A 12,709-nucleotide genomic window follows, 5' to 3' on the forward strand; every position below is an offset into this window, starting at 1 on the left:
TGTGGACAAGAGGCCTAGTCATGATGACTCCGCCTCAGTCAAGCCAGGGGAGGCCAAGTTCTGCGGTTCCTGCTTTGGTCGCTTGGTCTGCACGTCGCAGTCGAGTGAGGAGCCGGGGCGCTTGAGCGAAGCATCGTGGATTGAAGTGTGGTGCTGTGCCCCGCATGCTTGGCACGTCATCGGAGAGGGGCAGCGGCTAACTGAATGTCCCCCTCGAAGGCAGTTGAAGCAAAGCTGTCTTTGTGAAACGAGACGTTGTCAATCCTTTGTCGTCATCTGCTTGTACGTAAGGCAGCGACCAATGTAGTGATAGGCTTCACATGCTGCACATCGGGCCGCTTCGGTAGTGGTGGCGGCCACCGTACGAAATGAGCGAGAATTCACATTTGGACTGCTATTGCTTCTCTGACAAGCCGCTAGCAGCTTGGGTGCTTTGTTTGGAGCCAAGGAGGAGAGCATTCGACATCGCCGTCGTAGAAAGTTGGTCAATGTCATAAAAGTGGGGTGTGCATGCCTGGTCGTTTGCGACTCCTTATCAAGAGCCTCCAGCTCTGCTTCCCAATCCCGTCTGGTGATTCCATCCATCACATCAGCCGAGAGAGAGAGAGAGAGAGACGAACCAATCGTCCCAATGATCGACGGGACGTTCAAGGGCTCTCAACTGGTCATGATGTCGCTGTAGGTCGTCGAGTAAAGTTTGGAGTCCTGTGGCCGACTTCTCTCTGAGTGAACGCATTGACCTTAATGCTTTAAGATGCTCTTGGGTCAACTGATGTCGGTGGTCATAGCGTGACTCCAAGTACATATATACATATACATGACCATGCAATTCCATGATTTGGGCCAGTTATTTGTAGGCTGTCAAAAGCTGACTTGGCCTCTCCAAGAACGCTTGTTTTGAGATAGTACCGCTTTTCGACGGGTGACAGTGACTTATTGCCATGAATGAGGGATTTGAATAAATCTCTAAATGCCTCCCAATTCTCTCGTCGTCCGTTGAAGGTAGGTAGCGTGATTTTTGGTAGCCTAGAGATATCCCGCGTTGGATTTACCTCAGGTGCTGGCTGGTGTTTGTGCATACGGATGAATCTTGTGCGTTCATTATACAATCGCCCGCTTGCTTCGACATAAATCCTTTCCACTGCGAAATACTTGTTGTCGGCGAAGTAAGGTTCGTTTTAAACTGTTTCATCTGATAGCAGTTTGAGATGATTATCCGTAAAGCTAGCCCAGTAACCTTCGAGAAACTCGAGTCGGCTGGAGACAAGACCCTCACTTCATTGATCAGGTAGAGTGTCCTGGATCACTTTTAACGAGTTTTCGATTACTTGGCTCAGGGCGAGTTGAGCACTCAGAGACTCCATGTCTTTGTGAGGTAAAAGTTTGGTCGTGTAAGTAACGAGGAGGAGAATATATCGTTCGATTGCTACAAAAAAGTAACAAGATATGGCGAGCTACGCCGCTGCAGGAAAGGCGAGCCAGACGTGCATAAAATTTTAGTATTTAATGGGTAAATGCGGTGCAACAAAACCGTTGTTAGTTAGCTGTTACGTAGCATTCTATCTTTAGCTTCGTTGCTCGTTGATTTGTGTTGGAGGTATCGTTACTTCGAGCACAGAACAGGTGAGATAGTATGATTGTTGTTAAACACTATCACCTGCAAGGAAAATTCATTCGAGCAGCCGAAGGAGGCTCTCTCTTGGTCGATGCGAACAGCTATCGTTGACTGCCGCTTGATCGACGCGAGCATAAACATTTACTTCTGTTGTGCCCTTCTCCCGGGGTAGAAGAGGTTAGACACGTACAGAGCAACAAAGAAGAGGCTATAAGAGAGTGAAACATGAGAGATAATTGCCCGCCTGTGACGCACGGGTTGGAAATATGGCTAGCTACCGAGATACATACATACATACATGTATAAATATAGGTCAGCATGAATGCACGTCACGAACACTCAAAGAGCCTCAGCGAGCCTGGCAAGCAACGACTCGAAAGTCATCTCAACGTTCCAACATCCGCACAGGCGACACAACAAGCCATCCTCACACATCGAGCATCAAGCCGTGCGCCCAAAATCCGGCTCGGAGGACCATGTACAAAAATGCAGCGGCTCGATAGAGCCTGCTGGATTGGGGAGAGGGCTGGACTTGGGAGAATAACTTGCAACAACATCACTTTATTTCGACACACAAGAATAAGTTTATTTCATTACAAAAGAGGATACCTTTTAACCTAAATTACTTACACACTTAATCGAATACAGTACGAAGGAAAAACGAGGAGATTCGTGATCACAAGAAAAAACAGATTAGATAAAAATAATGGAAACACTCTTTACGTCGACAACACTGCTCACCGACCGACTCTACTTCTTCCCTCTCTATTATATATTTTTTTCAATTCGTCCGCCAGCTCTTCTTCTGGCGCTGCTATCGCCGCTTATCCGCTCCTAATTTGAAAACATTTCCGGCTGCTGCGGAATAGTAAGTGTTAAAGTTTATATCCCAAATTTTTCTTATTCTCTCTTTTCCCGTTTTTATTCTTTTTCGGCCGGGTCCATAAGTATTAGCTTGTTTTACGCGCACATCATTATCCGCCACGGTATTGGTACCCATGGATCACCGGAAATTACTAAGTTTGTTTTACACACACACCATTATCCGCCACGGCAGTAGTACCATCAGAGTAACAACTAATCGGATTAACGCGAAAACCAGTTCTCGCGATGGTATTAGTACCTCTGAGTCAGGTTGCGAGTCAAATTACCATTTACCCCTATGTTACCTCCAGAAACAATACCTTTACCCGTGACGATGTCAGTAGCATCTAGATCGTGGGCAGGATACCCTTTGGTATGCTGCTCTGGATAAAATGGACCAACCTTTGACGAGCTGTGAGCAACTGCATTGGAATATTGCACAGCAGTCAGTCCTAGTCAGGTGAAACAGTCGTAGCCCCCTTTGCAAATACGGTGTCATTAATTAGAACTACCCCTTCAACCCCGTGTCCCATTTACGTCCCCAGCGTGTGTGTAGAGTTATTAAGTTAAAGCTTAAACCCAAGTAGTACGTCGTGCTGACGTAACAGTATCTTATTTTAGCAACGCCACAACTTGTCTGTCCTCGCTTGATAGCTGTAGGTACATACATACATGATTTTGATTTATTACATACTTTTTATAGAATAGAATATCAAGCAATAAACATGTTAAATTTATAAATGAATCTACATGTTGCTTTTTAATAAAATTAAAAAGAAGTGTTCAAGTATGTGGAAATCTTATATGTTGGTATATTCATGTAAAACAAATTATTGCCAGCGTTGCTAAATATTTAAGCACCCTTCACCTATCTAAACTTCTTACATGCGTAGTGTAACGAATATTCTTAATTTAAAAAAACTATGTAATGTCTAAAACTAGATAATTTATTGGTATTTGTTGACGAACAAAATTTTCTGAAATGAAAACTTCTTTGGGAGCGTTGGACGATTTTGTATGAGGAAAAACTCTTGGTTTCGCGTCAGATCGCTCTCATTTAAAAGCAAGGTAATTCCTGCAGAGAATCCTGTGTAACCGCGAGAAAATGAAGTGTCGGCGAGGGGGGCGGGATGAGAGAGGGAGCCTGCTCTGTGTAATACGTAACTACCTTACTAGTGTAACTGCGTACTATACTGGTATACTACATAAATATATAGCTGTCTGCCATGTGTCAATGTGTATACTATAAACTGTATACACTATACAGTGCATGCTACAGTATTACTGTATAAGTGTATAGTGTATTAGTAAATATCCAATAGTAGCAATACCAAACATACCAATTACCCATGCAAGTTTAATAGTTGAACTTCAAATGTGCAATTGCACTGTTGCACACGTACGTGGCGATTTGTGGTGTATATACGTGACTAAGCTCCTATAAACTTTATTACCGTTCACATAGGCACACACATATATATGTGCAAATAACTGTCGTCACGTCATTACTCTTCGTTATTAATCAAATTATGCTTTATAATATCTTAAATTATACAAAAATTATTTTAATTTATAAAGGTATATTTTAATATTTGATTGCTAGTTGAATTACTTTACTATTTTCCTTGAACAAATTTATTAGTAGTATTTAACAATTATTATTTAAATCAATCAATAGCCTTCTTAAAAAACTTGATTATTTATAAAAAAAAAAAAAAAATCGAAATAACACTTTCTTTTATGTTAGTATTTAGGGTTTCTGTTAGAAAATCGATTCGGTTATTCACAAATTGCTTGTCATGAACCCCAAATGAATTTATCAAAAAATGATAATAAACCTACATTTGACATAAATTGTCTAAGTTCTTTAATTAATTTTTTCTCACTTCTGAGTATCTGGTGCAGTTAAATTTAAAAACGAATATTTTCATTACAAATCGTATTATCTTCAGAATTTCCAGCTTAAGGAAGACCTGTATTATCGTGTAATAAACTTTATAATTCATTATTCAAAGTATGTATAATGAAGAGATATGCATGTTATCATATGTATTATCATAACCCACATAATTATATAGATGCCATAGTTTTAGATTACTTATTTCAAAAAGAGTAATCGATTTGAATAGCTACTAGTTCATTTCAGAACTCAAGTAAAAATATAATTCATAGTTTTAAGTTTTCACTTCCGTTGGTAGTCCCGTGACTACCCACTGGCTTATATTAATAAAATTTATCACATATCGCATTCTTTTGTTGTCCCATTTTACAATCTCGTATATTTAACTGGCTCGTATGATGTTTCAATCGTTCAACTTTACAGAAAAAGTTTTTTGTTTAATTTCACATTAAAATTTTGGCGCCATTTGGTAATATCAGGTTTACGTATATTGTTTGATATTTTACTGGTTCACATAACGATGCAAAAATACAAGGTGTGGGATTTCTCAGACTAAATTTCGTGCCATATCGAGCCCTCCATCGTAACGCAATATTTGAGAACGACATGACTACGAAAGCGCCGAAGAGCCTTTACAAATGAAACGAAGTGGCTGCGAAATTGAAAACGTAGTTGAAACTTGAACTTATTTCACGCACTATGTACATACAGTCTGGAAAAAAATTAAGCTATGCCAAAAAAAGGAAGAAACCACGGAATTTAACCTTGTTTTGTGGGAACAGTGGGGAGGGAACGGTAGGTGTCAATATGATCGGTGAAGGAGGTGGTAAGGTTTTTATCTAGAATGCACCACACAAACAACTATATAATATAGATAGGGAATGTGTGTGTGTGTTTGTGTGTGTGTGTGTGCATATCTTATATTATAAAGTCGTAAGACCAAATTGAGTCACGAATTCTCCCTCACCCCCCTTAAAATTTTGAATTTTTTCTTTAGCTCCCTTCTCCCTCGAAACAAAGGAAAAAACTAAACATTTCTCAGTTTAAATAACTTAATAAAAAATAATCTACAAAAATAAAGACTTTCGTTACTCCCTCTTATCGCTACACAGGCCCCTCTCATATTTTAAGTAGGCCCCTCAGCCCCCCTCCAACACCCTTTATAGTAGTTGTCAAAATCAAATTACTAATCATAATTTGTGACTACATGATAAGAATACCAAACAATGCACAGTAAAATTATCATTTAAGTAATTAATTTATTAACATAATATGTTTGTGTTAATTCTAGAATTTAAATCAGTGTTTTTAATTTTTTTACTATTTTTGTAAATATTGACTCATTTTATAAGTAAGATTTGTAAACAGTAAGTTGTCGGGGAGAAAATAAGGGTCTTTTATAATAATATCCTAATTTATCAAAACTGTTTGCCTGTATTTTGTTAACTATTATAAAATAAGTTGACACCAAAGGAAATTGTTTTTTATTGATTTGCTAGTATATATCGGTGCCCTCCGGTGAATTTGGAAATTCAAAGTGATCAGTGATCCGTTGGGGGCGAAATGTAAGAAAATAAATAAATACAAGTAAAGTGTATTTAAATTTTCTGCGTTGATTTATTGATGCGCAACGTTTCGCTGACAATATGCGTCAGCCTCATCAGGCGCAGATACTGTAGTCGACAGCACGACAGGTGACGAGTAAGTCAACCAAACTTACGAATTCTCGCGTATCTGCGCCTGATGAGGCTGACGCATATTGTCAGCGAAACGTTGCGCATCAATAAATCAACGCAGAAAATTTAAATACACTTTACTTGTATTTATTTATTTTCTTACATTTCGCCCCCAACGGATCACTGATCACTTTGAATTTCGAAATTGTTTTTTGTACAAGATAAACGGTGAAGATGAATTATTATCCGTATTCAATGTAATTTCTGGTATGAAAACACGATTGCCTGATTTTTCTCCAGTTATTCTTTCTGCTTCAATGTTATATTTATGTAAGTCTAGTTTTATTTGCAAAAACCATTAAATATAATTAATTTTCTGACTAACATAATGATTGCATCCATTTTCAAATTTAAAACGTGTCGTGGCAAGTCTTCATGTATGTTATTAAGAGTTTCGATTGCAAAATTTATATTGATATTATAATCTGTGCGATCACCACCATCATCATATGCATTTACCCGAATGGGAACAACCTGTCATTCTGTATGATTTTAATCCAGTTTAATTCTATGGTATGTAGAAGAATGAGGGTGCGGTTACATGTAGCACGTAATAAGCAAAACGGAATCACTTGAGCCCTTGAGAATGAAAGAGAATCACATGAAAGTAGCATGGAAGGGAACTCTCTCTCTCTCTCTCTCTCTCTCTCTCTCTCTCTTTCATGGGCTTAAGTTGTTCCGTATTGCCAATTGCGTGCTCCACCTGAACTCAGCCTCAGTTAGCATTATTAATAAAACTTTTTATTTTATTTTATTTGATTTCCTTCAAAATAATGGTGGTTTATAAATTGAATTTACTAAAAACATAGAAGAATTTGATCTAAAAAATTACTTAGAAAATTATTACATGCCTGATCTAGACTAGATTCATCCATGATACTTCACATTAAGGTTTTTACCATCAAGTGGTGCCATCTATGCCGGAGCTCAGAACCAAATTGGCCAGCATGAAAGTAGCCTGAGTAGAAATTAAATTGGGCTCTCAATCTAAATCGTATGGTCCAATTCAAGCAACCCAGCCTGGACGCAGGTGGACTTGTAATGCCCTGCCAGGCCAGGCTGCGCCCAAGTTAGCGCCGTATTACAAACCCTTGGTAGGTCAAGTAAGAAGCCAAGCTATGGGCAAGGTAGGTGTGGCGTGACAGCTAAGTTTGGCCCCAGTTTTCGTCTACTTTTAATTTTTATTCGGAAGTAGATCTTATACTCTTATGGCATTAGTAGCGCCACTACAACGAGATTTGTTCATAGTAAATAGTTGAATTGATCCAGTCAGGTATGGATTTAGAACTGGTGTTCCTTCCATTTATAATTGTATACGTAACAAAATCTATATCACGAATAAAATTTACTGAAAGCGTCGTTTGTATATAATATATCATACATAATCTCGTGTTTAATAATTAAAAAAAGGTGGCGGCGCAGCACATGTGCTCTACTATGTTCGTTATTTCGTGTGAATAATTTTTACATTTAAATTCTTTCCATTGTCGTATGGTGTTCATGGTTTGTTTGTGATTCTTGGTGCCTGTGGTTAGTACTGCGTTTGCCCTTTGATCTAGCTTTGGTGCTTGAACTCAACAGTGTCTACTCCTTACCTCTAACTATCTTATGTACTGTTTCCTGCCACATGAGCCTAGATGGTTGTGGCTATTGCAAGAATTTTCCAAACTATAGGTTCCACTGTTGCAATTGTAACAGGGCATATCACGCTTCTTGTGCGGCTCGCTCTGCGACTGATACCCTGGAAGTGTACCGTTGCTACAGGGATATCTACTTGCTCCCTGATAGATTACCTCCAGTCTTGCAGCATTCAAAGAAACAGCGTTTTGACTCTTAGAGGTCCTTAACCGTTATCAAAAATTTATTCACTCTTGCAGACATGCTGCTTGTGGATACTGTTAAAGGCACTACATTAGACGACGTAAAAAATTTAATACTTTATTTTTTCCTTAAAATCGCCGAACTAGAAAATAAGGTTGAAGCAAGTAACGTGTCTAGCAAGGCTAAAGTTAATGAACTTGTTAAAAGTATGTAAACGTTAGAATCTTCATGAGCCTCTATGCTAGACATATACAGAAGGCATGAGACCTTAAAGTAATCTTTTTTTATTCTTTAGAATCTCAAAGAGGTTCAAAACAGACTTGCTGTAGTTAAGAGCCGCTCCTCTCATCCCAACGAGGCAGTTCTAGGTAGCTTTGCAACAGAAATGTAAGACGGGCTTAAGAGGTCTTCAAATGCTATTCTTTATAATGTTTCAGAGCTATCAAATGGTTGTCAGGGTACAAAGAGTGAGATAGCTGCAAAGAATATGTTATTAACTGTTAAAATTACCAACATTAACTTGTTAGTTCGTCTGGGTAAATTTTCCACTACAGCTAATTTTAGGCCTCTGTTTGTCTCTTTGTGCAGCAAAGAAAAAATTATGTGATCGATCCCACAACGCTCTAAGTTGCCTTAAGGTGTCAGCGTTTTTTATTATAAAACCAGGGCACACTGAGTCATCTTTCTTGGCTGGTAGATAAGGTGAAGTGGTATGATTTATCCAATGCAGCCATTAAGAAGGGAATAAAATACGTCTGAGGGATTCCAACCATTTTTGATTAACAACAATCCTTTCATTCAAACACAAACCCTTAATAGTAGTAGCAAAGTAAATATATAAGTATATTACCAAAATGTCAGATCTCTGTATAATAAACTCCCTACAATAGAATTAACTTCACCCTTACCTGCTACAACTTCAGGCATAATAATTTTCATCAATACATGGCTGAATTACATACTTTGGACTCCAAGCTACCTCTACTCGAATACAAAATCTACAGACAGAACAGACAAGCAGTTGAGGAGGGTGATTGACGTGGTGATGGTGTCTTGGTTGCAGTAGACAGAAGCATGCCATTTAATTGAATATTTGTAGAAATAAATATTGAGAGCGTAGTTGTACGATTGCGTGGTGCTGCGATAGACTCCATTTTAACAGTTGTTTATATGGCGCCAAACTCTGCCCTAGTGGCATACACTGAACTTTGTTACCATATTCAGTCACTCTTGAATCGATATTACTCCTGCAAATTTTCAATACGTGTTAATTTTAATTTGGCTAAGGGTTCCTGGATTAATTATTCTCTTTCTTGGCACCTGACAGGATATATGCCACTGGACCGACATCAAGCAACTACTCAACTCCCCAACATATGTAACACTGTAGACCTTCAACAAACTCTTAAAGTCATTTCTGGTCAGAACTATACATTGAATTTCCAGTTTGCACTTGATAGTCACGTTACTGCAACCAAAGTTATTAAACCAATAATTCTATCTGACCTGCATTACTCATCCAGCACATTTTACATCGACTTTGCTAGCAATGCTTTTCCTACCAACCCATATCCAAGCTACAGAGGTTTCAAAAACTGCTGTTACCAAAATATTTGTGTGGAACTTGATGAAGTGATTTGACAACAATCATTCCACGATAAATTTAATGATGACTGCGTTCGGTTTTCTTACAACGTTATACATAGTCTCATCAACAGGTGTATTTTTATTCGTTGGGCCACACATTTCAGGTCGCCTGTTTAGTTCCCGCAGGAGCTGCTTGACCTGATACACGAAAAAAGGCGTACAGAAGATAGGAGAATATTGAAAATCGCCCTTCTTGACGCTTTGTCGGATAAATTCGTGACCACCTCTGAAGTACCACAGGGCTGATACATTGATCAACTACTATTGATACTGTTTGTGAACGGCCTTCCATCATCACTCTCTCTTGAATCATCGTGTTTAATCTATGCAGATGACATAAAAATCTATAAATGCATTATATGTCATACAGATTCTTAACTTCTACAGTCAAATCGATTAAATGCGACCTTAGAGTGCTCCAACAGCGGATTCACGGTCCACTAGAATAAGTGTAAGGTTCTATCGATTAACGAAAGCCAAATCACGTTACTTTACAGTTACTTAATAAATAACTGTGACTTAAAACGGATTGACTCTTTAACTAATCAAGTTGTTACTTTCGACTCCTTTTGGTCCTTCAAATACCATATCAGAAAAGTCATTTCTAAAGCTTCTGGGCTTTATACAACGAACTACGCGTGATTTCTTACTGACAGAGTCCGTCATATACTTATTTAAGTGTTCAATACTTCCACATATAACTTATGCATCGGTTGTTTGGTCCCCTTATACATATCAAAGTTTTTCTTAACTTGACAGTATACTACATCGCACTCTTAGACTTGCCTCCAACAAAACTGATTCTCCCATAACATACACTTATCACAATTATTCTCCGTATTTATTAAATTACTCGTTCGTTACCTATTAAAATTTTCTTGAATACCATGACGCATTATTTATTAATAAAATTATCCGTAATCTCATAAAATGACCTGATCGACTTGTACTCTTCTCTGTCAGAAATACTCAACGCAACTTCAGAAATACCCGATATATTACAGAACAAACCTATTATACTAACAACCTTTTCCACTCCCCCATACCCTGCCTCAGACGTTTATTCAACACCGTTATATAAAATTTGCCTGAAACTGTTTGCATACATATTTTTAAGTTCAATCGCTGTCAAATCTTTCTCTCAAAGCAAGAGCTTGTTTCGTCTTACACCATAACTCGCCGGTCTTTCTATTATTCCTTCACTGACATTGAGTTAATATTATTTTGTTTATTATCTAAGTTACTAATTTACTTGTTAACTAGCCTGTACATAGTACGTTAAGTTGGTGGCTGTTATTTCAAAACCTTCTCTTTTATTTTTTAAGTATGCAGATTTAGTAAGGTAGACTTAGTCATACTTTGAATGTAAATGTGAGTTCTAGAATCGATATCCATCTATTGTTGATTGCTAAACGTTAACTGTTTGGCTGATGCATGGATAATGTATTTTTTCTTTAACACTATCAGAAAAATCTTTGATACACTTTGAGAAAACTCGTTTTTTAACAATGCAAAGCATTCTCTTTAAGAAAATAAAAAATTATAAAAACTGCACGACCCTTAATTTTCTAGATTCTTTTACGACACAGAATTGCTGTTTTAGTATTGCATCTTTTATTTTCTAGTACCATTGTATGCTGAAATAAGATTTTAACAATAATTCTAATACTTTATTTTCAAAGAGTATTTTCAGTTCACAACTACACTCTTTTCTTTCTTTCTTTGAAACTTTTCTATTTGGCATTATTTTTCTTTGACTACACGAATGATTCTTTGTGAAAGATTATGTCAAATTTATGATGTATTAGACATACTTTGTCCAAAAAGTTTGATTGGTATATAAGAGCCAACTATGTACTACAACAGTAACTTACTTCACGTCATTATAAGTTATCCTTAAAGTTGCAATTCGTCTCAAAAATTGAAAATTTATCTATAGACATAAGTCTTGAATGAATATTTTAACAAAATCTGTTTTAAACTTCTCTATGAATATTGAACCTATAATTTAATCATTTTCTTAAAACCATGTTTATGATGGTAAATTTCAGTCAAAGAGAAAAAATAGTGAATAACAGAAAATGAATGATTTTTTAAGCAGTTAATAAAAGCTGCAATAACGCAGCAATACATACAATAACATTGAAAAATAATACATTTTCGCTTTTTTATTTGATTACAGACTATGCTCAAAAGTGGGAAGAAGTTATACTAAAACAGCGAGATGTATTAAATGAAACGTTAAGCCAAGTCAATCAATTCAGAAGTCAGCTGTTGCAAGAAGAACAGATTAGCCAAAAAATGACACGTACAGAAAATTCAAGGCATAAATAATACTGCATCAACTTATTTGTTTTATCTAGTACTCTTTTTTAGCAATAAAAAATATATATTTCTACTAAACAATGTAATTCGTCACCACAAGAAAATCATTTATCTCGATTACTGACACATAAAATATATCATTCATTGCACTATATACATATTAAATAGGGTTCATAAAAATCGTGTGTTATGATTTTATGTGGTCTTATAAAAAATGCTATTTTTTATTAAAATTTGATTTAAGTTAATATAACATCCGAATTTCTACATGTTTGAATAGTTATTTATGACACATAAAACAAGCTTGTGTATTATTATTAAACAATGATTAAATAATATCGTTAGAAGTTTGACTAAAATTACTTAGGTACTACTCATAAACTGAATGATCAAAAAATAAAATATATAGTAATAGGGTAAACTGTGATGGATAAAAAATTTCAATCAAAATTAAATCTACAGTTAAAATAGTTTGTTTTTTTTACATCGCCTTTTTTTCCTCACAATAATAACGTGTATCATCTTATAAGCATCATATTGAGTTTATTACGAACTTAAAATTTTTTTGAAAAAGTTATCAAAAATAACTTTTTCCCCACCTAGCTGTGTAGCTTAGGATGACCCCATGGTATGCGTCTTCTGTGTCCTGAGAGAGAGAGAGAGAGGGACGTGATCAATTTAAAAAATTGGGATAAAGGCTGAGGGTAAGAGTCAAAAGAGGGGCTTAGAAAGGCTGTTTGTCACAATAGTTGTAAATTTGGATGAGTAACGGATAATCGAATGAGGTATACTACTTGGAGT

At 36.7% G+C, this 12,709-nt stretch overlaps 1 protein-coding gene across 5 annotated transcripts in view; it reads left to right on the forward strand.

Annotated features, from left to right (window-relative positions):
• Klp10A (kinesin-like protein 10A) overlaps positions 1–11,989 on the forward strand; it is a 592,557-nt gene extending 580,568 nt beyond the window's left edge. For all 5 annotated transcript variants that reach the window (XM_089594987.1, XM_089594986.1, XM_089594990.1 and 2 more), the window contains exon 11: positions 11,766–11,989. In XM_089594987.1, the coding sequence (XP_089451113.1) occupies positions 11,766–11,917 (152 nt within the window). In that variant the 3' untranslated portion in view covers positions 11,918–11,989. The remainder of the gene's footprint in view (positions 1–11,765) is intronic.
• Positions 11,990–12,709: the final 720 nt, after the last annotated feature.

Source organism: Copidosoma floridanum, unplaced genomic scaffold (assembly GCF_036245765.1).
Source record: "Copidosoma floridanum isolate Cflo_tuat_1 unplaced genomic scaffold, Cflo_Japanese_pri ptg000022l, whole genome shotgun sequence".
NCBI classification, from domain to species: Eukaryota; Metazoa; Arthropoda; class Insecta; order Hymenoptera; family Encyrtidae; genus Copidosoma; species Copidosoma floridanum.